General features: G+C 39.9%; 1 protein-coding gene across 3 annotated transcripts in view; it reads left to right on the top strand.

Annotated features, from left to right (window-relative positions):
• The window catches only part of LOC146368073 (enhancer of polycomb homolog 1-like), a 35245-nt gene extending 15219 nt beyond the window's left edge, over positions 1-20026 (top strand). For 2 of the 3 annotated variants that reach the window (XM_084911808.1, XM_084911806.1), the window contains 13 exons: positions 5364-5523; positions 8104-8249; positions 8448-8654; positions 8784-8932; positions 9110-9257; positions 9574-9738; positions 11253-11342; positions 11613-11761; positions 11912-12351; positions 15295-15413; positions 15543-15678; positions 16563-16935; positions 17789-20026. In XM_084911808.1, the coding sequence (XP_084767934.1) occupies positions 5424-5523; positions 8104-8249; positions 8448-8654; positions 8784-8932; positions 9110-9257; positions 9574-9738; positions 11253-11342; positions 11613-11761; positions 11912-12351; positions 15295-15413; positions 15543-15678; positions 16563-16935; positions 17789-17861 (2295 nt within the window). In that variant the 5' untranslated portion in view covers positions 5364-5423 and the 3' untranslated portion in view covers positions 17862-20026. The remainder of the gene's footprint in view (positions 1-5363; positions 5524-8103; positions 8250-8447; positions 8655-8783; positions 8933-9109; positions 9258-9573; positions 9739-11252; positions 11343-11612; positions 11762-11911; positions 12352-15294; positions 15414-15542; positions 15679-16562; positions 16936-17788) is intronic. The other variant, XM_084911807.1, reaches the window with a different exon arrangement.
• Positions 20027-27113: the final 7087 nt, after the last annotated feature.

Raw genomic sequence — 27113 nt, 5'->3', positions numbered from 1 at the left:
TATAGTTTGAAAGAGCTCTTTGTGATCTTTAAATTAAAGATAACTTATAAGGCAAACGGTTTGTGGCGGCTCTCCAGTCAAATGCATAACAAGATTAGCCACGAAAAGCTTGCTAGCAGACAATATTACACACTGTTAGAGTACATTAGAGGTTATTTAATAGAAATGTTACAGTTTTGATCATTTTTAAAAACTAAAATGGAATGAAACTTAATATTGAAATGCACAAAGTAAATAAGGAATGTCTTTCAAGTATACTCCAGTCAGGTTGGGTTATGTTTGCAGGGCACCATGGAGAGGCTATTAGGAAAGGGGGGGAAAAGTCCCTGGCTGAACAGAACAGATCGCAGCACCACATGGCAACGATAAATGTAAAAGACAACCGCTCGCCTCGGGTGTACTAAACAGACTGTGCAGGATATTGTCAGGCCCAAAAAGTGCAAATGGTGGTGATGAACACTGCTCTGGGACACCATAAAGTAGATTTAGGACTGTAGACTGAAAGTTTTGCGGATGACAGCACAAACTTATAAATTGAAGGTCAGACTTTGTCAAATTTGCTTTCCTAACAGTTTTTATATTGTTTTTCTTGTGACTTGCTGTTTACAGGTAACGGGTATGAGTAATCATTCATTATAATTATATTTATTTGGAATACAAATTTGTTTGTTTAATTGGTAAAAACAGATGTTGATTAAAACCTGTGAAAAAGCAGCCACTGTAGATACTCCCTTGAAAATTCACCAAAATTATGTTTTTCATGAAATAAAATCACCTTAATCTCTGTTTATTTCCACTGGTAGTTTCTGACTGGATAGTTCTGAAAAGCATCTCTAAAATAATTAGTTTTGTTCTGATGGTTAGTCCACATTTTGCAGTCTTGTCTCGTAGATGATCCTCATCTGATTGCATTTGTTATATATAATAAATGACTGCAGACCATATGAGATTGTATAGATTGCCCTCAATGTGGTAGAGCAGCAATGTTTCAAGGTCTCTGTAAGAGTCTGAATAACAGTAAAATCTCTGGTGCATTGAAATGGCAGCTTGGTGTTGTAAAGAGAAAATTGATCTTTTTTTGCTTGTTTTGCCTCTTTCAGAAGACCAAGTTCAGAAGTTACATTTCTCATGTTAATGTTTCGATCACTTAACTAGTGCACATGTTGCAGGGTCTCTACTTCTGTGTGCCAAGCTTGGTGGTGCATGACACTGATGCTTTTTAACACTGGGAAATGTGTTATGTCAGCTAAGCTGGAAAAATGGGATTTGTTTTGCTTTTGAATGGTGGATGCTCATATAATATATTATATTATTAAATATATTAAGCTAATCTTTCAAGTAATGCACTCAGCATATGTGCAGTATTTTCTACTCTCATCTGCTTCAGTCTATCAGACAAGTTGTGAGGCACTAATATGACATGGTACATGTTGGGCAAATGGAAGCATGTAAAATGCAAACACATCCGGTGACTAAAGAAGCAGCAGTGGCTCCAGCGTTATCTGCACAGCTGATGTTTTTTGAGGGGGGGCACTAGTAGAGGTGGGAATCACCATACATCCCTCGATACGATATTATCACAATACTTGACGCACGATACGATATTATTGCAATTTTTTAAAATATTTTGCGATATTCAGATTCTGTACATAAAATGAATATTGATAAAGTTTACTTTTATCTAATATCAAAGTCTCACACTCAGTCTTTCTCTCATTTCAGTCAGTTTTATTGTTGACGAACTTGAACGGTTTGTAGTCCAACTTAACTGAATGCAACCATCTGGTACAATTATAGCTATTCTGAACTATGAAATTTATGAAAACTATGCAGCCCCTTCAGCAACCAAAGAATTTGAAAGTAAATTAAAACAAAATATAATTTTACATTAAATAAAAAAGTTTTAAACTTAATTAAAATAAAACATGTTTATTGCTGCCAAAAAAAAAGTTAAACACATTTGGACAGTGAAGGAATGTCAGGATTCTTGCTCAGAAAAAGGAGCTGATCAACATGCTCTGAAGTCGGAGCATGTTCCAGTCCACAAAAACGTTTTTTGTAGCAAAATATCGATTTCTGCTGTCCCTGTATCGATACATTTTTGGCAAACAAAATATCACGATACTACACAGTATCGATTTTTTTTCCCCCACCCCTAGGCACTAGGTGTCCAATTGGCTGAGTCTGGATGTAGCCGTTCAGTACTTCCTCCTCAGAATTTGTTTATGGATTATCTGGGTTTTTCCTGCAGAGAGGAAGTTTTGCCTTTTTCCCCCAAGAGGCTTGAACCAGAGCTAAAGGACAGTTGTCAGCATTGGAGTTTGAGTTATTCAAGCATGAGCATCTTTCTTCTCAAATGATCAGAACCAAAAACAAGGTGTTAAAATGCAGAAAAACAGATAAAATAAAAACCTTTTTAAGCCGGGTTCATTTACTCAAATAAATAAATTAACTATTATGTAAATGACCAGAATTACAAACAAATACCAAAGCATCGTTTAAAGTAGCCCAGCCCTTCATGTCTTCATAGCCCAGTTATGAACATTTTGTTTTGTGCAGTCACGTAAAAACAAATGCACTTGTGGTAGCATGGTATCACAGATTTGGTGCATTTATTCCTGACAAACTGGTCACCCTCTCAAAGCCCATCTAAGCTAGGATAAATGTGATTATACAACGGTAACGGACTTATTAGGGATTTTTTTTGGCAACAGACAAAGTTCAGTTGCTTTGAATAACGGACCAGTTACTGACTCATTCACTTACTTTATCAACCTTCTCTGGGCATTAATACTCCCCCCTCCCCCCCCCCAAACTACTCTTGTATGTCTGACAGCCGTGGGGAAAACGATAAACACACCCTCTCTCCGGAGAGCTGTTGTACGAGGCCAGCAGCACGCTGCCTTGTTGACAAAATGCCTGCCAGTGGCTTGGTGCCCGGCTCTGGGCCAAAGGCTCTGCAGCTCCGACTCTTCAGACAAACAGCCCGCCAACAAACCAGTTAGTCAGTCCTGCAGCCTGTCTGCCTGCCTTCCTGCTTTCTGGCTTTTTCCCTCAGCAAGCTTGCAATCTTGGCAGCAGTAGGCTTCCATCTCTTATTTACCTGCCATGAGGCAAAAAATGTTGTTAGCCTCCATTTCTGCTCTTAAGATAATGATTGGATCGTTTAGCTAAAACTTGTACTTCTAGAGCCAAATTGTTATTTCTTGTTTTTATTAGGATCCAAACTACATATGTGTTTTGTATGTTTAAATTTTTGGTTTTGGTTAAATTTAGTTTGAATTAGTTTCCAGTGTGAGTTTCATTGTTGATTTTCATTTTAATTTGTGCAGAGCGTATTTCTCTAAGTCCATATTACAATAAAGGCTTGTAGTAGCAGTCAAGTTTGAGAAAACAAAAGCACCAAAACAAATCCTTTGTGAGGAGTTGTCTTCAGTTGTTTTCACATAATGTTTGGCTAGTGATTTAAAGACACAGGTAATAATAATCATTTAAACTTATTTGATGACCTGTTTTTTCCTGATGCATTTCACTTCACTACTAACTGTTGCCAATGTTTTTAAACTGGCTTGCATCTCTTTTGAATGTATGTAAAACATATATTCATCACTGAATAAGCTGTACTCATTCAGTGGAGCTGACATCAAACTAAAAATAAACAGGAAATGTCTTTAGTCTTTAATCAACTTTTCCAACAAAGTAAGCATGAGGAGGCACTGATGGTTATGTTGATACTGAGCTGTGTACAAGACTGACAGTTAGCTGTGTTCAAGAAGTGTGTTTGTTTTGTCATTTTTGGAGCTTGTGCGTGTCTGGTTTCCTCCTGGAACTCAGTTTGCAGGGTTACAAGTTCTTTACAGTCACCCCAGCTTTCAGCTTTTCTAGATATCGCCTGATAGAAGTGCGTTTTAGAATTAAACCAGTTCATTTGGATGTTGGTCGAACTTTAACCTGTCAGTTCCCAAGTACAAAGACTGTGCCAGTAGCTGGGGTTGGCTTACTCTAGTGCATAACTTGCTAGCCAAAACCATACCACACTGAGAATTTCCAGTAATGCCTGCATGCAAGAGAATATTACTGCAGTTGTCCAAATGCATGTGTATTTTTAATGTGGTCTTGGGGTGTCTTGATTACAGAAAAATGCAATTATTTTGGTCTGGATACTTTTATTTAAGCAGATTTCCCCTCCATTTGAATCATAAGGGTGAATTAAAATTAACAGAATCTCCAAGTCTGGAAAGTTTGTTTTGGACTTGAGGCAAAAGTAAAAGGACGTGTTTAAGGGGAAAACAAGACAATTATTGCAAGTGTTATGGCACAGTGATAGTTTTGATTATCTTGTTTTTACTATTCCCATGAAGACGAAATGTAATTTCAATTAAAATTTGATTGCACAGCTCTGTGTGTAAAGGATACCACATTTCATTTTATCCCATTTTCTTTTCTAAGTAATACACGCACTGGTCGCAAGTTTGTTGTTCAATATTTTGTTTTGTTGTAGCCCTTTTGTGCTTAGCTTTGAATGAGGTATATAAATAAGTATTTAAGAGTATTTATGGAGGGATCTGTTGGTTAAAATATGCTTGAATGAGATGATCGACTGAAGCTGTTTCCCTTGTATTTGACAATCCCTGGACAAGCAAGGTCAGGTTATAATTATGCATATGAGAGTATTACGTGACCATACTATCGCTTGACCCATACCAATGTTGATATTTTTAAAATGTAAATAGTCTAATTGCTATGAACAACTTCTGCATGTAAATTCTGTAGGCATTAGATGAGATGTTTAGTTCTTTCCATTTGAGTCTGGTACTGGCCAATCACATTAGGAGTTTGCAAACAGAAGCAGAAATTCTTGCCTGAATATCTGCTGGCTATATCAGAAGTTTGAAAGTTAGGTTAAGTGTCACAGAAGCTGAAGTCTGATTAGACGCAATCCACTGGGTATGGATTTCTATTCTGTAGTTAATTTAATACTGTGTGTTTGCCTAGCAAGGTACAAGCAAATTAACTCGTTGCCAAATCTGGCACAAAGCATTCTTTCTGCTGACGTCATGAGTTTTGTTTGTTTTGTTTTGTTTTTTAAATTAACCTAATATTTTATTTTATCATTGCCAAAGCATTCTAAGAATGAAATTTTACAGTTAAAACAAAATGGCCTTAAACCTAACTCGACATGTCTGTCCTTCAGCTTGGCGATCATATCGGTTGATAGTTGTTTTTAACAATGTTTACAAAGCATCAGCATTGATATTCTGTCTCTTGCCTTCATATCAACCTGCTGATTTCAAGAAAAGTTCTTTGCTAAGTTTTGTTTTGAAGAGGACATCATCCTCACCTCGTCTCCGCGTTTCTTTTAGGAACACCATCTCCAGCGGGCCATCTCGGCACAGCAGGTCTATGGCGAGAAGCGGGACAACATGGTCATCCCAGTACCGGAGGCGGAGAGCAACATCACCTATTACGACTCCCTCTACCCTGGAGACTTCAAGATGCCAAAGCAGCTAATTCACATACAGCGTAAGTGGGCTTCTCTGATGGAAAGTTTGTGATGCAGAGAAAATGAGTGTGATGTAGCAGATTAGGGGCCCCAGTTGTTTTCATTAGCCTATAATGGCGTTCCCTTCATTTATTTCAAATGTGTTAAATGACACGTGGGGGCTTGCTGAGCAAAGATTATACGCTGCAATGAGTTGAACACTTCACATCAGTGTTACTTGCGTTTCTAATTTGAAAATTGTCACTCATGTTATTAGATTTACTTTCCCCTCAGCTCTGTAGCCGTAGAGTTTTTCCAAGAAGCAAGGGGGGAAAGGTGACCTGAACTGACATTTAAATATGTCCTGTATTGAAAGCAAGCCACTTAATAAAGTAGAAAGTTGGCTGCTACTTAGAGTGTAAAATGATCCCAGCCAGTTTAGGTGATTGAGATCTTTTATCATTTTTTTTTTTTTGGCATTAAGCTTTGTTAGCTTGAAGTTGTCATGTTTTTCTATATAACTCGAGATTGCCTGTTCCAGTAGTGAAATTGGAGGAAATTATTTTGCTACACGGCTTCGTTTAGTAACCATGGCTGCGTCACAAGTGGTCTGCTGTGATTGTTTCTCAAAAGAAAAGCAATTTGCTGTACCTGAAACATACAATGTTATCACATGACATGTTTTGTCTAGTTAGAGAAAACCTTGAAATTAGTCTGAGGCTTGGATGGGTTGAAACAAGTAGAAAACCCAGTTTGCATCAGTCTTAGTCTTGAAAGTTTAGTGTTTATACAAAAGTATTTAAAATTCTACAAAAGCAGGCCTGCCGTTTTCCATGCATATAAAAACCTTTTATATATTTAAGTCAGTGGTGTGAAAAGATGCTGAATGTTAAAAATTTTCAAATTAATGGCCCTGGCTGGTGAAAGTGAATTTGCCTTTTTACTCTTCAATAACCATCTGGCCCATCTATTGTGCTTAATTGGCATCTCAAGATGAAAGTGAATTAGTGTAATTAAATCTGAAGTGAGGGTTTCATTTTAAAGCTGAAACTGCGAATACTTTGATCTACACATTTTGTTCTGCAGGTATAAGTTCAGTTAGCATAGATGTTTTAATTTGATTTTGGCAGATGCGCCTGCATAAATGCAGCTGGCTGTGAGGTTTCAGGCAAAATAAATGTGGTTATTTGAATGTCTGAGATGAGACTCTTTGGCTTTAAACAAACTACAGGAATGCAAATTCGTTTCAGATTCTGTTGTTAATGAACTCAAAATGACTCCTTTTTTTGTATTCATTTGCTTTGTGAAGCTGTGGTGCATTTGTGGCCCTCCTGAGAAGCCCAGAATTAGATCAGTAAGATCAAGCTAGGGTGTCAACCATGTGGCTTAGCCTGCTAAAGGATTCAGTCCAGACCACTTCAAGGCTTACCAGTAACATCAATAATCGATTTTCCAGTAACATCCCTGGTAAGGTGATGTTTGAATTGCTACATACTTAGACACAAAAAAAGTAACTTCCCGTGTGTGTGTGTGTCAGTCTGGTGACTCAAACAGGCTAACAATAAACAGACTTCCATGTTTCAATGCAGCTAGCCAAACAATAAGAACCACTTACTGCTGTTCTGTAATGGCACAAGATTGTGCTTAACATGTTTAAAAACCTTTAAGCATTTCTTAAAAGCTTTACAGACAATGTTAAATCAGTGTCTGTTTTTAGGAGCAGGGATCCATGGTGTAACTTAGACTTTATACATGCAGTGTTTCATGTCCACTTTAAGTGGTACACGGGCATCTTTCTGCTTTGGCTCTCAATTGGTCAGGGTGTTGCTTCGATGCAGGTTTGCGAAGCAGTTTTATGGCCGCCTCGGATTAAAGATGGTTTACAGTCATAAACGCACATTTTGGACAAAAGCAATGTTTGTGGTTACATAAGGTCATTGGTTGATGCCTGCCTCCTGTGCATCAGGGCGGTTCAGATGCCACGTGGCTTTAGGGTTGCATCCTGGTAGTGCTTTCTGAATGGAAACTGCTTCGGTGATACTGATGTTTAAATGGCATATAACAGATTGGCCTAAAAATTTGAGGTGGGAAAAGGGAGCAGTAGGCGTAACGCACTGTGTCAACACTCTACAACAAACACCCAGATAATCTTTACTGTTCATTGGTTCCACTCGGTCTCCAGACAGCCCTTCCTTCCAGTTGTCTGAAATGGCAAATCTGGTGTAATTAAGCCTGATAATCATTCAGTGCATCCTCAGCCTTCATGTCCAACAGCTGCTGAACACTCATTTATTCTAGTTAACGCTTTAATTTTTGATTATATCTTTTATGCAGCAGGTGTTTTGTTGCTGCTTGGTCCATAATAATAATTGGTTATATTCCCCTGTACAAAACTCTTTTTTTTTTTCAGCATTAGAATAAACAGTAAGAACTGTTTGGAATCCAAACAGATGCTGGACCAAATGAGTGGAATGAGTCCATGTTACCTGCATCTTGTCTGTATGTTTTAGTGGACCAAAGCAAGCTTGTGTGAACTTGTCCAGAAACAATCTAAATGCTTTGTATCGTTCCTTGTAGTTAAATAAAAATAAACTTATTTATTTGTTGCCTCCCTCATGCAGCTTTCAGCTTGGACACAGAGCAGCCAGATTACGACCTGGACTCAGATGATGAGGCCTTTGTCAACAAGCTGAAAAAGAAGATGGAGATCAGCTACCTGCAGTTTGAGGAAATGATTGACCGGCTGGAGAAAGGCAGTGGACAGCAGGTTAGAAGTGTAAAAAATGTTTTGCAGACCAATTCATATTAGGTTTGTTCCAAAGTGAGATTCACCGGTTGAAGAACTTTTTAAGACTGCATTAGTTACTAACACTGACTTGAAACCACTGATGGTAGGCAGTGTCAGATTTGTCACCCTCACTGCTCTCTAACGTGATTGCATTTATCTCCTTTGTTGCCCTCGCAGGCTGTGAGTCTTCCTGAGGCCAAACTGCTGCTGAAAGAGGATGATGAGCTCATCAAAGAGGTCTTTGACTACTGGAGCCGCAAGAGGAAAAACAGCAAAGCCAACTCCCTCATCCCCACCGTCAAGCAGGAGAAACGGGACGGCTCAAGCACCAGTGACCCTTACGTGGCCTTCCGACGACGCACCGAGAAGATGCAAACTAGGAAGGTCGGTGCTCTCAATTACTGTTGCTAATTTTTAGTTCTGCATTTCTGCAGTCCTATACAATCAGTGTTGCTTTTGGGGATTGTTTTTATTTCTTATCCCTGTTTTTGTAAATTTCGCTTTACATCTTAGAACCGTAAAAATGACGAGGCCTCGTACGAGAAGATGTTGAAGCTTCGCAGAGATCTCAGCCGAGCCGTCACAATCCTGGAAATGATCAAGAGGAGGGAGAAGAGCAAGCGAGAGCTGCTGCACCTCACACTGGAGATTTTTGAGAAGAGGTAAGCCAGCCTCCAGGTTGCACCCACAGGACGTTGCTACATAAGTTAAAGCACCTTGATAGCAGATTCTTATTCACTTGTTACTTTTTTTTTTTTTTTGTGGACTTGTGCCAAATTAAACGACTTTGAAATGCCTCACATTTAGATTTATGAAGTTATCCTCTCCTTTTCATCCAGAAATGTCATGTCAGACTTTGGTGGTGAGGTTATGGCAGAAGTTCTGGCTGAAAGGGCACTGGTGAGGCCACAAATCATCCCCCTGGTCCCACTCACCAACCAGTACCGACACCAGGACCATATGGACCTCAAGGACTACAAGTCCAAGGTGAGCCCGTAGGAAAAAATGAGTCTTACAAAAAAGACAAAGGGGGAAAAAAACATCTGATGAATTAGTTAAAGTTGCTTATATCCAGAATTGAAGGGTCAGTGCATTGTTGCAGGTCGTGTTTTTAAACCACTGACCTGCTTAAAATGCAACCAAGAAGGAAAAGTGAAAATGGTGGTATGAAAAGTTAATATAATGAATCTTTTAAGAGGAAAACTGCGCAAGATAAAAGGCTGCCCTTGGGCTGCAGTCTCTAAAGGTGTACTTTAAAGTGCCTCTGCAGTGTCATTAAGTTTGGCCGCTCTCCCTCTTGTAGCCTGAGAAGACAGAAGTTCCCCGGCAGAAAAGGAAGTATGAGAAGAAGCCGAAGGTGCTGCCACCATCATCAGGCACACCCCACCATACAGGTCCGGTTGTCTTCAACGCCAAGGACCTAAACCAGTACGACTTCCCCAGCTCGGATGATGAGCCCTTTTCCCAGGTACCTGCACGCTTAAGCAAATGCGCTCATTCATGTAAAGCCAAGCATGTTACGCAGATCAAGCTTGGGACTTTTTCCTCAGAGGAATTCTTTGCACAACATTTTTTTCCTGTAGTTTGACTTTTTGCATGGTGCCACTGGGTTATTTCCAGTTTGCATGGTTTTGAAATAGTATTTTTTTTTTTTTTTAACAAAGTGGCAGCAGCTGTTATGCTGCGATAAGGTTCATTAGCTACAAAGCCAAAAGAACAGGTAAGGTTTTTACACAGCAGGAAGAATGGGGGGAAGGCCACCTGTCTGTATTAGGCTTTTATTTTCTTTTTTTCTTTTTCTTCCTCTACCTGAAAACTGATCAGATACCAGAAAATATGTTTTTCTGGCTGCATATTGTTTGGTGCTTAATAGAAAACATTGATGGGGAGTTGTGTAGGTACAGAACCCAAAGGATGCTAAAGAGGGCTATGATTTAAATCAAAGATTTATATACTTGAAAATTATTTTTAGCATCTAAATTCAAACTGAAAGATTTGAATCACTGCCAGGCAATTGCTTCACTGTAGAACCTGCAGGGTCACCGGGGGCTGGAGCCTATTGCTGCTGACATAGGCACAGCCAGACTCATTTTATAATCATTGAAAGGGGAGGAAAAAATATCAGGGTAAACCTGCATAAAAGCTGTTTCAGTACTCAGTTCAGCTTGAGTGAATCTGGGCTTTAATTTAAAAAACAGAAGTCCTTAGGGAATAAAACTTGAAAGGATTCTCATTGGCTGCCTGCAGTTCCCTCTGTTTCCAGATCAGTGTCTCTCACCTGGTCCATTTTGGGTAGTGTGTGACAGTTTGCAGCCAGTTTTGTCTTTTTGCTTGCCCTTTGGCTACTGTGTAGGCCTCCTGAGGGAGTGGAGGTGTGCTGCCGCCTGGGCCCTCATCATACACGTCTGCACTCGCAGACATGCTGTGACAGAGAAAGTCAAACTCCTCCAAGTCGGGGCCTTGCTTTGTACTAGATGACCTCGTTCTCCTCTACCTTTTATTTTTTCCATTTGTTTTTCATTTTAAAGTTTGAGGAAGTACTCGGTGAAAAGATGTGTTACATTTTGCCCCAAACTATTGAGTTTGGGGCAAAATGAGACTACAGAAATAATCCTCCACTCTCAGAAAATTGATTTATTCACTGTTTAAAAAAACTGTTTTGTTTTTTTTGGTTTGGTTTTTTTTGAATAGTGTAAAAAGACAACATCTGTCTTCTGTTGCTTAATTATGAAGTACAACACATACTGGAAACTCTGTTCCCTCTTGTCTCTGCAGCCACTTGGCTGTGCACTACGGCCTCTTCTTGTCTCCACTACCGCTGCTAAACTCTGCCCTTTGTCTTCAAGAATCTTCTCAAAATTGCCAAACCATGTTTTATTTTTTAAAATTAAAAAAAAAATTAACAAAGGCTTCTGGCTTCAGTACTATAACTTCTGCTCTTCAGCTGACCTTACACTGACCTCTGACGTCTCTCATCCACAGCTGCACTCAGGCTCATCAGAAGCAGAGGAGGAGAACGACCCAGATGGTGCCTATGCCTTTCGCAGGAAGGCAGGCTGCCAGTACTATGCTGTAAGGAACATTACATTTTGTTCCTTAGAATACCTTAGTTTTCTGTAATGAATAATGAAAATTAGTATTACATGTTTAAGGAAACCCTTACAATGTTGTAAACATAACTTGAACAATGCTATCCAGTACTGAAGTCAATATATTGGGGCATGTTGTTCACTGATGAGATTGCAGATTGATTCTAAGCTGCACAGGTCAGATGTATTGAACCCAGAGAACTGCAAGAACGAGTGGATAAGGTGAACTTAAGTGTCCTGTCTGTCTTCGTAGGCTCGTCAAGATCGGGTGGGTAGCTGGCCGTGGTGTGGACAATGGGAGGGTGGTTTGGCAGAAGCTCGCTTTCGCTACAGTCTCACCACAGTCACCATGCCACGACGATGCCTGGGCATGGCTCGACGGCGCGTGGGACGAGGCGGCAGGTGAGTTCACTTACTGCAAAGTGCTGGCATTTGAATCCAGCTTTACATTCTATGCTCGTCTGTCTCATCTGTGTAGATATCTACAAAGCAAAATCAGCTAAATTGATCACTTTTAGTTGTTAAACCCTTTTCTCCCTCTTTTTCTCTCAGGGTGTTGCTGGACAGAGCATACACAGACTTTGACAACATTTTCCATGGACTGGATCCAGACATGCTTGACCTGCCTGTTCCTCAATCTCCTCCTCCTTCTCCTACTCCTGCAACTACTTCACGCGCACCGGCCACCGACAAGTTTGCCAGTACCTCAGAAACAAATACCTCGGAAAGAAGTTCCTCCTTCAGTTCCTCTCTTTCCCCATCCTCCCCCACTTCCACGGACCTCAGTCAGATACTGTTGAATATAAAGTCGTGCCGATGGAGGCACTTTAGACCACGGACACTACCACTACATGAGCTGGACAATGCCCACCCTCTATTCAGGAGGCTGAGCCGAAGCCTGAAGCGCCCACTCTCGGCCTCCACCACCGGAGGGCAACCCTTTGGCTCCCAACGTCCAGGGAGGGTTGTCCCTGCACCCACACCCGTTGCTGGTAGGTGGCTTATCTGACTGTAGACAGACACTGTTGTGTTCTCTTTGGGCTGTGTTGGTTTCATAACTTTATACCCATGGAGACGGTAAGATACCAGCTAGTTAGTGTTAGATATTGTTAGCTATATAGTGGTTTGTTTGTAATTGGCAGTTTTTCATCAGGCAGTATAAAGATGGCTCTCAGTCTGAAAAGTAAAGCAAAGGTAAAATGTCCTTTTAATCCCTCTGTGGTTTCAAGAATTCCACTTGTATAAAACTTCGTTGGAAAACAGCCCTCAGCTGCTCGAGCTCAGGATGCAATTTTTCTCCCATATTTTTATTTATTGTGGCGGGTTTTGCTGTCAGGGCTGGGATAGGTATATGTCAGGGCGAAAAGGAAGCAAAGCCAGACTTACTTAATAAGGTTTGCACAAACTAAATGGTAGTCCTCAGTAGTTTTGGCATGTCAGTGCTTGAACTAGCTCTCATCCTATTGCATATTCAGGATAGCATGGTCCTCAAGTTGAGAGCGGAACAAAGACGGTCTTCCAATTTGCAATCCAAAACAATGGTGTTGGGAGTAGGCCAGCAGGAAGGTTCTCGTTACTAATGACTAAACATTTAAAGTGAGAGCACTTTCAGTGGTATGACAGTCATGGATGCCGTTCGCTTGGAGAGTTCGAAAAAGTAACGGTGATAAAGTGAGTCGCCAGCTGGCTTGTTCAGGACACATGTCCAAGTGTGGTTGATTTTTAACCGAATGTTTGCAGCTTTTTATTTCCCAGATTTTCATCAGAATTCCTTGTTTTGTGGCTGTGCTTCAACAGCAAGAATTTCTATATTTTTTTTTTTTTTTTTTGTTTATCTAGAACAGCTGTTGCTTTGGGGGTAACACTGTATGAATACAATCTACCTTTCATTCCTTAAGGTGTCAGTTAAAGCAGGATTTCATAAATGAATTCATGACATGCATGGATTTGACGAAGAGACGAAATGCCACAGGTCCCCGGTGGTTTTACTGTGAGGGCAGTCAGGCGGCGGGTGTCTTAATATCGCTGCAAGTTGTTTTGATGTGCATGAAAAAACAAGTTGCTTATTGATTTTTCCAGAAAAGGTTCAGTGAGAACCTGAAAGACTGATATAATTAACACAGATCTTTCAAGAAACTACTAATATGTATTGTGTATGAGCAAATGTGACAGCTGCACTTGTTGTTTAAGTAGTTGATTTTTGATTAAATTACACGGTGTTAGATTTCAAGAAATAAAAATGACATGTGCTCCAGATGGAGGTAATGCCACAGGACGAGCTGTGACTTGGAGATGTACGCAGATTGTGGATCTTATGAAACTGAGAAGTGAAAAGCACACAGGGAATAGATACATCAATAATGCACTGATGCACATAATGCCTTTAAAACATGAGATGAGGACTTTTCAGTTCAAAAACTAATGAAGAAAAACTTAAGGCCATGTTATCTACAGGTAAACAACTTTGATTCAAATACTAGGGTGGATGAAATATCCACAAAAACATGTTCAGGTTTTCTTTGGCTCTACAACACCTAAAACGTCAGATATGACTGGTTTCATGAAGGAGTTTGACATTGACTCAGGCTTTCTACTTCAGAAACTGCACGTTTGCTTAGAGGCATATTTTACTCTTCACCTTAAAATGGAACAATTTCCACCTGGTGTATTTAAATTGCAATGCCAATCCTATTGATGCCATTAATATCTAACTTAATCAGTTTAAATCTATTAATCAGCTGTCCCGTAGCCGTAGATATGGTTATCACTTCAGATTAAATACTGACTTGAGTTTTGCCACTAATAACATCCTATAAATAGACTAATTTGATCCAATGCAAATGGGCTTGGCAGCTAATTAGGACGAAGTATGAAAACGTATTCATGCATTTATTGGGTGCACATTTTATGCTGTTGTGGCTGGCAGGACTTTATTTGCTGGTGTTCATGACATATGGCTCAACTGATTGCATATATAAAATGGATTCCTACAAAAGACTATCTATATTGAAATGCAGTCATACTTTTGTTTCTGTAGGGATTTAGCCCGGTTGAGAGAGCCACCTGTGACATTAAAAACTCCATCTCTAAACTTGTTAACTGTATAATCTTGCTTTGTGGTAAACCTCAGTTGTCAGGCAGGAAATCTGAGAATATATTTTCTGGAGTACCCTGGGTTTACCTGAATATGGCCAAAACGATATCTTTTTCCTACCACATATACTCAAAGCTGGAATGAATCAAAGCTGGAATGTTTTATTGTAGTACAAAAGCCACCAGAAATAACCTGTAGAGTAAGTGGATGTACTCATTACCAAACATTGGTCTGACTTTTCATTAGAATGCATTGCATCACTAAAACTCACTGGTGCCCAAAAGGTGTTAAAAATAATTCAGGAAACCATGTAGTGGTTTTGCTTTGTTCATAGTGAATTGGTTTCTGGTTCGGTCATTCAGTTATTCATGAGCACAGTTTGCAGTAAGGTCTGCAGCATAACAGTAAAATCCAAGACTGAAGATGCTCCTTCGTGACTGAAGTCTTTGGCCTTTGTTGTACTCACTGTTGTTTGCTTCCCTGCTGACTTATCACACGAGGCATATTGAGTGGGTGTGAGTTGCTGTTTGATTCAGACTGTTGGAGCAGCTTACTTTTCTTTCCCAAATATGGTTTTTATTCATCCAAAAGCAGTTGAAAACAAATATTTGACCAACTTTCTATCTTCTTGGGAAGATAGAAAGTTGGTGGCAATACATTAGGCACAATGTGTCATGGACAGTGTATCTGAAAGGCTCCGTATGCATCATGTGGTACGTGTCTTGACCTGGGTTTAAGGTTTAATGCCAACCTGCCACCACTTGGCTCAAATATTCTTTGTGTCAAAAGATCTGTCTGTTTTATGATTGGGAATTTGTAACACTGTTTTTGTTTCTCTCAGCTTTCACAGTTGAACAGTACCAGCAGCATCAGGAGCAGCTGTCCCTGATGCACAAACAGCAGCTGGAGCAAGTCCAGCAACAGCAAGCCAACAGCGCCACCACTGCCAACAGCACACAGGTCAGTGTGCAGATCAACTGTCCAGCAGCAGACAGTGATCTGAATTTATATATTTATATAATATATACTTTTTGATTGATCCCCCCGTAATCTTCAAATCATGTAAACCTGTTACTCTTGGTCTCCTAGCAGACCCTGGCAAACACATTGGACCAGGCCAGTGCTCAGTTTGCCGCCTCGGCCCTCGTGACCGCCGACCAACTGCTGGCTCTGAAAACCAAGGAGGAGCTAGGACCAGGAGTCAATGGCGTCCTCTCCCCCTCAGGTATAACAGCTTCCCACACAACAACTGGTTTGCCCAATAGCCTCTTAGCTTTGAAGGCTCATGTTGTAATCGCTATTGTTGAATTTACTGCTTCTAATTCTAGTTATATGTTGAAATTAAAACTAAATTGATTAATTTTTTTCATTTATTTTACAACAGCACTATTAAAATGAAAAGTCCACTTTACCAAATTGTTAAAGTACAGTGACAGTGAAGTCAAGACAAAGCAAACAAAGGGACAAAAGTACTCATAGTACTAACGCCCTCAATACAAAAGAGCAGATGGCAGCACAATGAAAGATCAACAAAACCTGCACCAGCAGCACCCCAACGACTGATGCCGCTTCACGGAGGAGTGTTTGCTAGATAACCAAGAAAAGTGACAAAAGGGAATTTAGATTTTCATTAATCTGGAGATGGAAGCGGGGCACCAAGGTGTCCTTCACAGATCAAACTGCTGCAACCTGAAGTCTGATAATCAGTGACTTTTTCTTTGAATACTGATTTGGTGAAAAGGGAAAAAAACCCTCCTGCTTGTACATTTTCTTCTGCCACGCAACAGATTAAAAACTTTTCATTGTCAAAGTTTTTTAAATTAAAGTTTCTGTTAAGTTAGGTGAACGAGGGGCTTTGAAACCTGTGTGCACATCTACAGTACCTCATTTTTTAAGGATTATGATTCACACTTTGAAGGGAGGGAAAAAGCTGCTTTGAAACTTTGTGTACTCCGAATTGCTGTGCAAATTCAGTGCTTCAAATTCATAACAGGAGCAGGTTTTTAAAAATAAATAAATAAATCAAATAAAAAAAAAAAAAATCAGGTGATAATTAAAACTTCTCCAAATCCTGTTTATTCCAACACCACCCCACCCCACCCACTTCAGGTGTCTACAAGGGCTTGCACCTCTCGAGCACAGCGTCCCCGTCCCCTGCCACCCCGGCTCCTCCCACTGCTACCACGACACCTGCTTCGCTCCACCCCTGTACCACCACCAGCTCCACGTCTGCTACCAGTAACAACAATGGCACCACTCACCCTGCCAACACAACTACCACTAACACCACCACTCAGGTCCTGCTGGGAAATAACAACAACCTACGGCTGAGTGTTCCCGCCACCAAGCGCATCCCCACACCCCGGACACTGAGCACCACCATGTCTACATCCGCCTTAAAGCTCGCCCATGCAGCAGCCGCCAACTGTCAGAAACCCAAGGTCACTACAGCCTCGGCCTCGCCGCTGGACATAGTGCCCAGGTAAGGAAAACTGAAAACACTCGAGGGGTGAAATGATTTTCTAAGCAGAAGGCCGTACCTAGCTGAATAGCACACAGGAAAACGTCAACATTACTCCTTTTAATTTATTACCTTTTACTCAAAGCAGCCATGTCCAACATGGAACACTCTTGAATGTGTATGTTATGAACCTACTGAGTTACCAGCAGAGTTGGCAGCTCTCAAAGTTTACATCTTCTTGTGAGCTCAGTTTGTAGTTTAGCTGTCCAGCTTCCACATTTTCTAGTCCTTGCACGGTTTGTCTGCTTGAGATATATTCCAGGGATGACATGTTAGACTTATTTTCAGACATAGACCAAAAAAGAAGAGACTTTACTTTTGTATATGAGGCATAGGACTGCTTGCTAAAAGGTTTGCCACCTGTGCCATCTTTTCATGTGTCTGATGAAAATCTGTCCAAAACCAATGTGAGAGCAGCTGTGCAAGATGTTGTCACAAAATTTATGGATGTGCGTAGTTAAGATAAAAAACATAGATTGGATGCGTACTGAGATGTTTATGACTGAGCTCAGGACATTACTTCCCTGTCAATGTTTACCTTATAGATCCAACCTGAAAATGTCTTTTGCGGCACCTTTCACCTACATCTTACTCAAGAATAACGTGTCTAATCACTATAAAACACTTACTTCTGGGCTTTTATTTTGAAATGTAGCACATTTAGATTTCATCTGTTGCTTTTCTAGTTTGTAGAAACATGAGTAAAGATATTGTTTGGCCTTAAAGCAGGCCTGTTGTGCTTAATTTTAAGACAACTGAAGTAACAGGTGTATGCTAGCCTGTCTGTGCTAACAGTTTCCATTTTTGCCCTCAGGGAGAATCACGAACAAGACAAGCCAGCACTGAACAGTCTAACGGACAACACAGTGGCCATGGAGGTTACGTAGCCTCTCATACACCGCTCTGAGGAAACGTGACTCCATTGGGTTTTTTTTGTTTTTGTGTTGTTTTTTTTTAAGGTGCTATGCATCATTCGTTAGTCATGAATGCAAGTGGTGGCGGACTGAGCACGGCAAGGCTGGGTTTCCATAGCAACAGTTTGGGACTTAATTGCAATGCTCGTCTCGTACAATTTCCCCCCCATTTGTTACTGTTAATAGGAGATCTCTGTAAATTCTTAATATGGCAATTATATGTACAGTACTGCATATTTGTAATATCCCTCTCCCCACCCTTGTTCTTGTATATAACATTACTTGAATACAGAATTGTTCATTTGTGATGTTTTGCACTCGATATTAAAAAAAAAAAAAAAAATCAAAATTAAAATTAAAAAGAGAAAACGACAAACTGCAACTGGTGCGAGTATGGGGTGTGAAAGTTATACCACAGAAAAATGTATGTCATCACATGCATGGTGCGGAACCTGCTGTTTGATCTATTTATTGTGCCGTGTTTACAGAGGTTTTCCCCCCACATTCATTAAATTTTTTTTTTTTTTTAAATACACTGTATCCTTCATCAGTTCCCTGTGCTGTAGTAAGTGTTTAGGTAGATTTATACAAAAAAGAAGTCCCCACTATTTTTTTTTTTATTTTATTTTTTTTTCCCTTTTTGGATGTTGTGAACATGGCCGGGGGCTCACCCGTTTTTGTTGGGTGTTCCCATGTGTCTGTTTAAATCCACGCAGACGTGTGTTTGTTAAAGATTCAGGCGCAGGGCAGTAGAAGATGTGTATTTAGCCCTTTTCAGACGTGATGTGAAGCATTCGGCTCAATCAGTCTCTTAAATTGACGGCACTGTCGTTCAGAATTCATTCACACGCACCCGGGGGGGGGGGGCTGCTGTGGTTGCCACGCGTACCAAGAACTTATTACATTTGTGGTGATTAGTATTGTGTGAGGTGCAGCCCGCGCTTCTGAATGTTTCTCTGACCAACATCTGTGGGTGCTGCTGACTGTGCTGTACCCACCTGCCCCTTGCACACAAGCCGAGGGCTTTTCTGAATCAGGAGCAGCTAAAATACATCATAGATAAATGTTTTAGTCTCATTTCAAATCGAAATCAAAGATGAAATGTTATTGTGTAACGCAGCTCACAGAGACGCGGGGGAATCGCGCACAGATGCGATCTAGTGCGAGCTCATTCGTTGACGTGACTTAACGCAATCAGACGAGCTAAAGTGGCCAGTGAATGTCACTGAGACGCCAACACGTTCAGATGCCGTCAGATTAATTGAAATGTCTGAAAGGGGCTTTTGTTTGTTTGTAGGCATCAGTTTGTCAGTGGGTAAATCAGTCTCCACAAAGCTCTTCCATACATATGTTATTCCTGAGACAAGTAACAAAACAATGGGGATGAAGACTTTCCCAGAAGACTTTGCTGCTTCTGACTTATCTAAGCACTATATATTATAATTTTTTTTCTTTTTCTTTTTTTAATTGATGCTGCTTTTTGTATGATTTTTGGCCTCTGGTTTCTACCAGATGGCCTTAGTAACTTTTAGTTTTCTCTAAAGGATAATCCCCCTCCCTTTACCATTTTTTTTTTTTTTAAAACAAATATTTTTGTATCTCCCTTCTTTTATTTTCCCATGAAAGACTTCATTCTTTTGTTACTTGTTCTGAAAAAAAAAAAGAAACTATAAGGAGTAATTTAAAAAAAAAAAAATGCAGTAACTGACATTTATTATCATTCCAGCTTCTGTATAATAAGGAACGTATCAATTGAGAGAAGAAAAAAAAAGAAACAGTTTTCTCTACTTTTAAAAACTCCAGAAGGCTGAAAGGCCATGAACCACAAGTTATCGGGTGCCTTCATTTGGGAAAAAAGAAAAAAAAAAACTTTTAAAAAAATCAATAAAACAAAAAAAATCACTCTCTTCTGTGAAGAGTTTGGTACTGAACAAGGCTACGTGTAGTTTTTCTTTGTCTGTACCACAATCCCAATGCCCATTCCAATGGCCCAGTTGATTCATGATTTTTTTTTTTTTCCCTTTTGTTTTTGTAAACCCTTCCACCACACACACTCACACACATGGGAAAGACTTAAGAATCCTCTTGAATTGTCACAAAATGAAATAAAAATCCAGGGCATTATGTGTTTCGACCAACATGTCTCCTTTGTTTTTGTTACTTTAATGGTTTCGTTGCGTCTTTGTGTGAAGAAGCTTCAGTTTAGGAGCCAAATTTGATCTCAGGTGGGCCGGACAAGACAAACTGTGTAATCCTCCTATGTGTGAACATTTAATGAACCGTCCAATTCCTCATGCAAACTAGATGAACACCCTGAGAGAAAACTAAAGAGCAACCCGACTTTTTCCTTTGTTTAAAGTAGTGTAGATTCAGTGAGCTCCAAAGTGTGGGCTGTGAAGCTGCTGCAGGTGGGCCGCAAGAACTGATTTGTATTATTTACTTTGAAACAAGTTTTTATAACTGATGTTTTACTTAAACTCTTATGTTTGCCAACAGACTGCAGAAGTTGCTGGGGGCATTCATCATCCCTAAATGCACCGCGTGGTAGTGGTGAAGCTAAAGTTATGACCACTTTGTAGTGTTTCTACTGCTGTGGTTTAGTGTTTTACTGCTGGCAGTAAACAAATCCTAACCAACAGCTAATTTTATGTGATAATCAAAGACTGGGGATGAATTCTGCTGATGTTTTTAGTGATCCAGGGCGATGCAAACTTCTCGTTTGGCCTTACAGAAAGCATCTCTGAGGGGCTTGTTACTGGCAGCCCACAGATGCAGTCTACTGGGAATTTCTTCCCACTGATTTTTGTGTAGCTGAAAACACTACGTATGTTCGTAAACTGGAGAAATGTGGGATGATTAAGTAGCATCAGCACGGTGGTGTTGGAGCTATCGAAGGACTGGAAAGAGTTGGAAAACTGAAGTTTGTGACTGTCCTCAATCATATCCTGTCATAAGGATATAATCTTTAAACTTTATGCTTTTATTACTTTGACACCAAGAAACTGATTGTTTTTAAAAGGAGTTTGGACTAAAAATGAGTTCTTAAGGTGATATTCTTGTTTTTGTCTTTTTTCCATTAAAAATAGTTTCATTCAGCTACATAATGAGAGGCGGTTAACTTGCTTTAACCAATGACTTTTGCAGAATTGGGTTTAAATGATCGTTATTATATATTGTTATGATATTATGATATAAAAATGGAAACATTGAATACTCCCGCTTCAGCTACTTGATCCAGTTTCATGAGAAGGATTAATAAAGTGTCCTGCTATATTTATACCTTTGATTATGGATGTCAAACTCATTTTACATTTTCTAAAGATGTCCAGTTGGAGTCTTGGCCTGGCCGATTCTGGCCCACAGGCTTTATGTTTGACACCCCTGCTGCAGCTGGAAGAAGGCTGGCAGCTGCTTCTTCCACACATTTTATAGCCAGTGGTTTATGAAACTGCTGACTCAGCACTTTTTCATTAAAGTGTTTAAGTGATAAAACTTTAAAATGCATAAAGCTAATTTTCAAAATGCTTGCACAGTAGCAGCCTGCAGTGGCATGAGCCTTAATATGATATATTTTTCATTAAACACTTTTCCAAAAGATTCACTCAGAAATTAATATTAAATTTAAAAAAAAAAAAAAAAAAAAAAGATCAATTCCTCTTCCTCTAAGAAGTCACTGGTGACATTTATCCATTTTGGTTTGTACAAGAGGAAAAAGTGAAGGGACGATTATTGTGGCTTCAAAATGAACTTACTCAAAAATAATCCAACCTGTAAAATGTCTACATATATATATTAACTATCTATTGTGTAGCAGAATGAGAGGAGTGTCATTCTGTTCCCTTATGTATTATTGAGCTTTAATCCATAGTTGGCCATTTTAATGGTGCGACTGCAGAACGTGAAGCCACCGTTCCCTTTTTTTCAAGCTGAAGCTGCACCATGTTATCATCCTGGGACACTATATGTTGCTGTTCAGTTTACCGTCTCCTGCGTCGTCCTTTGGCAGCGATGCTCTGACGCAGCAGCCGCTGCAGTCCTCTATGGTCCTCTATCAAAGACCTGCAAAGCCTGCAGCAGGAGGCTGGAAGCGTGGCAGCGCAGGTTCGTCAGCCAGGAGATGCTGATTCCTGCTCCTGTGAGACCGTTTTACAGTTTGTTTGGCTTTTCTTTCCCACTTGCTGAATTATTTTCTCTTTCACTTTTACTCACTGGTTAGTTTTAGCCACTAAGAGTTGACCTAAAACCTGATTAGTTTTGGGTAAAAACATGCACCCTCATTAGAGTAATCCTGCTTTTTAACAAACAGCCAGATCTCTCTCAATGATGCCATAACATCGTCCCTCAGGGCAAATATTACCAACAAAATGGGGGAGGTTTGAGTTCCAAACATGGCGCCTGTGAGTCACAGAGAGGTTTACAGATGGTGGAGATTTCCTCCGATTTCAAGACAACACCACAGCACCCAGTAGTGACTGACCCTAACCCTCTCTTCCATCTGGTTTAGGGTTTATGATTTGACCCACCACCAGGGTCTGTTAGGCCTGTCTTAGAGAACTGGCTTCAGCTGACATAAACCCAAGCAAAATTATCTGAGCAGAGATGCCCAGATCGCCCTCCTTTCAGCCTCCTCTTCTAGTGAAATACAGACCCAGCTGAGAGGAATAACTGCTGCTGGGACTCCTCACCTTAGAGCCTTCCAGCATGAATCCTGCTCAGATATCCAGACCATATCAGCTGACTTGTGTCTGTGTTGAGCTTTCCTCTGAGCCCCCTCATAATCACCTAAAACCTCACCCTACCTGTGCAGCAGAGCCCCCACATTATAATTATAACAGCTTTTAATTCCACTTTTCTTCTGATCACGCAAACTGTGGTTCAAGTCTTCAGTTCCTCTAAAAATAACAGCCAGCTTTACAGGTATCCACCCTCCCCAAACCGCTGCATTTACTGTAAGGTGACTGTACCCTGATGAACCGGTTTACTTCTCTTTGTGCCTCATGCCCACGTGTGTCCCTTTTATTCATTGACTGAATAACAGGCAGAGGACGCTGAGCCGTGTTTTGGTGTTTAAAGCTGAAAATAAAGCAGCGTGAGTTGGTGTAGTGAGCGTAGGTCATGAAGTGTTTTTCACTGGGTTTTTTTCCACATCAAGGTGGCTCACAACTAAAACGCACGGAAAAGTACTGCAGCACACACACAGTTTTTAAATCAAAAGTTTGGGCAAACATACATTTATTTTCCCCTGCAAAAAAAAAAGAAAAAAAGGCTATCCAGACATAGTGTTGCTGTTTACTCGTGGCTTCTATTCACTGCAGTAATTTGGGCAGGATAAGCGATGACATTTAAATGTAAATTCTACTTCTTAGAGAGGGAAAAGCAAAGTCGATAAGAGCTGCAAAGTAAATGAGCACAGCGGAGTCTAACTCCCAGAGAGAGATTGCCTTTGCTGTGCGACTGACTTGATCATATTTAGATCTTTCTCCTGTAATTGGTTGTTTCAAAAAGATAGAAAGTGATGAAGTGTAAATGCAAGACAGTTTTAAGGACGTGACCTGATACTGGGTCTCGGAAAAGTGTGCCTACCGAGGCAGTAAAGTGCTGCGCGATTTCGCTTTTAGTTGTAAAGTAAATGCGCTGAAAGTGGTTAATGTGGCTGAAATCAAAGTTTTAATGCGCAGGTTCAGCAAAATGCAGAGAAATAAAAGTGAAAGAATGGAAAGGCAAAGAGTCGGGATGTTAGTGGGAGGCTGGCTTTATCTGTGAGAAGAGGTTAGTGCAAGTTTGCACAAAAAGATTCATTTCAGCTTGAGGATAAAGGCACAGGACGTACTCAGATTGGTCCATTGTGTGAAGCCAGTGCTAATTTTATTCTAAGAATAGTCTACTGCAGGGGTGTCAAACATAAGGCCAAGGGGCCAGAATTGGACCCAGAAGAGTCTAATTTGGCCCACTGGACGGCTTTGGAAGAAGTAAAGGAGGAAATAAATTCTTCCTGCTGATAGAGACTTCTCCCACAGCCACTCTTACTACACCAAAGCAATTAAGTAATAGATAAACAATTAAATAACATAAAGTTTCCTGTTTTTTCACTATCAGCTTTTTACAACAATAAAAGCAAATGGATATTTTCTGCAACTTATAACAAACTTGTTGTTTTATAATTACAGGACAGTCTCAGTACTTTTCTGTAATTTGTGCTGACAGACTTTTTCTCTTTGCCACTGCAGCATTTTTGAAATTGCCTTTCTTTTTCAGAAGGGGGAATTTCACCAATCTGACCCACTTGAGATCAAAGTGGGCCAACAATGTAGTTTGACACTCCTGGGCTAATGCAGGCTAGTTTCAGATCCAACTTCCTCCTTATTTCTTGTTTCTTTGCAGTTGATAAAAATTTGATCATACAGTAAAGAGACAACCTGAATGTTCAGACTGCGAGTGGCGACAGTAGGAAGCTAGAACTGCCTTTTAACAGGAAGAAAGCTCGGATCAAACCAGGTTGGTCGTTCATTCTCATTTGATCCAGCTCTAAATATAAGCTTTATAAACAGGAAAGTTTTTAAGCCTATTCTTAAAACTAGAGACAGCGTCTGTCTCCTGAATCCAAGCGTCTGCCTCCAATTAAGAAACTCAAGGAATCACATGTGAGGTTGTAGTTTGACAGTGAAGTGCTTCAAGATTTGAAGGGTCCAAAATGAAGAGAAGGAAAAGAAGACAATCCTCCTTTCGAGTCTCTATTAGCACTCTCGCTGTGGTGTTTTGGATCAACTGAACGTTCTTTAGTGAGCTTTTAAAGCTAATTTACAAGAAACAAATCCATTGATTACTTTTTTCAGCATCACTCTGAGGATGTTTCTATTTTTTCTGTTTTGTTTCCAGTTCCAGTCAACAAATGCTGGTAATGAAAGTCTGTCAAAGAAAAAGCACAAAGCACGGCTTGTAATTTGTGATTTTCTAACAATGTTGAGTAGCTGTGATAAAAAGGACAAAATATTTTTTAGAGACCACAGCAACCTGTTGGAAATTTGAGCAATTTTCATTTCTTCAAAGAGCTTTACTGAAGAAGTTCTGATTCCTGCCACGTTATTGAAAGAAATTCAGTTTTGCTACAGGTCTGCTCAGAATGTTTTTCAGTAAAATGTTGAATTTTTTCTACTGAAAGAATCAGCCGTGATTTCAATTTGAGGAAAACATGCAAAAAAAATAACTCACTCAAACTTCACGGAAAATCTGAAGTTTTTAAAGAGTCAATTTAATAAGAGGGGAATTAAACTGACTTCTTGAGCTGAACTCAGTAAATATTTGATCAACGTGTTCTTGAAATTACATTAAGGTGCTAATTTATATATCTTTTGTGTCTTTTTAATTGATTTGGTGTCATGCTTTCATCACGTAGCGTCAGAACTATTAATCATGTCCCCTGCTGGGATTATTAAAGCCATCTTCATTCATTTTTACTTTCAGGTCTTTCGTTTGTTTTTGTTTTTTTACCTCAGTTGACTGTTGAGGGAAATGCATCCTGTAGCTTATTGCTAATTTCTCCTCTGCATTATGAGCTACTCTCTAATTATCTGTCTCCTGTTTGGTGCTGTGCAGGTGAGCGGCTCTATCAGAACTCCCAGAAAACAGCTCCCTGCATGAAAGTAGCTTCATAAACAAAAGAATGAAATTGTTGGATATGCTTTTTGATCAAATTCTTCACCGAGAAACTTTTAGGCAATCAAGCATAGTTCATGCCCATGCATAAGATGTTTTTAATTGCAGTGTTAATAGCCACTTTGTCTGAAATAAAACACTTAAAGGGAACTTATTTAGCTATTTTGCAGCTATTTTTATTATCGGTGAACCTGGTTAGAGGAGCTTTGCATGAGACGCAGTTCAAAATAGTCCTGATTTATCTCATACTGGACCTCAATGCAGCACGTCTGTCTGTAAGAAGCTGTTTTAAGCTCCTTTACCCTCCCTTTAAGCTGTCAAGAGGCAGTTGTATACCTGAGATGGCCATATTAGGCATTTTAGTCCCTCAGTGACATCATACAGAGCCATGAGTAGAAAAATACTGCATCAGAGGTTTTAGAGCAGTTTGAAGTCTGAGCTTTTGGCTCACAGGGAGTACTCACACATACACTGACGCAGGTAGAAGTATCTATATATGAAATAATAAAAAGTATGGCAACACACCTTGAAAAAAAAATTCTGAAGATCCAAACCCACAGTTGTGCCTGATTTAGAGGTGAATGTCCACATCAGTGTGTTTGCCATCAAATCCTCTGACCTGTGATCACAGTGGGAGTAAATCACAGCTCAAATTTCTTAAGAATTTCAAAGAAAAATCCCACATGACCTTGTAAAGTCTCACTGGGTGTGAAACAGCAAACACAAAGCAGCTCACCAGCTCTGGATTTCTGTTACTATGGCAGCACCACTGTGGGAGCTGTGCAGACTTCTGTTACAGCTCAGTAGTTTTGTCACCTTTGTGTAAGTCACGTTTCAGTTACACGTCTGAGTCAGTGTTTGACTTTTGTTTAGTCAGTGAAAGGCTAAACTAGCAGTAAACTCTCTGCATCACACATAAAGACACTCAGCAACTATCAGGTGAATCCTCATGAAACTGTTTCCGGAGAGTTAACTTTACAAACTGCAGTATTTCTCCCACAGAGGGGTTCACATAACTTTTGTCAGTGGCCGGCGCCTTAATGCTTCTAAAGACAAATTATAGCTCTGTGTTTGTTATACAGTGTGAGCAAAGCTCTGCTGTGTAATCATGAGGACGCGTCAGTACAAGTCATTCAGTCAATGATTTACTAACTCTTAATAAAGCCACGAATTTCCCCTCATAAATCTCGCACAAATGGTCACTTATTAGACAGTAGCAGCGTCACACAGATGGATGTGAACACCTACTCTGAATGCTTCGAATGAGGTTTACTTCAAAAAGGTTTGGCATAGGGGCAAAAAATAAAATTACAACTGAAAGAAAACAAACAAAAACTGTGTTCAGTTTTGGCTCATTGAACCAAAGTTGCCACATTCTGTGATTAAATCTATAATATTAACCAAGAAAATGAAACATTAAGCTAACATGGAATTACTAAAAACTTTAGGTTGGCTCAGGAAGTTAGTTAGTCCACATTGACTCCCATGTTAAAATTTAGCGCAATAGAAAGCCTGCTTAGAGCCTGGTACAAAGAGGGGTTTTGAGTCAGTTGTTTTAATAACTCTTACTGT

This window comes from Perissodus microlepis, chromosome 18 (genome assembly GCF_051167445.1).
Source record: "Perissodus microlepis isolate ML-2025 ecotype Zambia chromosome 18, ASM5116744v1, whole genome shotgun sequence".
NCBI classification, from domain to species: Eukaryota; Metazoa; Chordata; class Actinopteri; order Cichliformes; family Cichlidae; genus Perissodus; species Perissodus microlepis.
The sequence above is the reverse complement of the archived record's forward strand: the minus strand, read 5'-3'. Positions and strand labels throughout refer to the sequence as shown.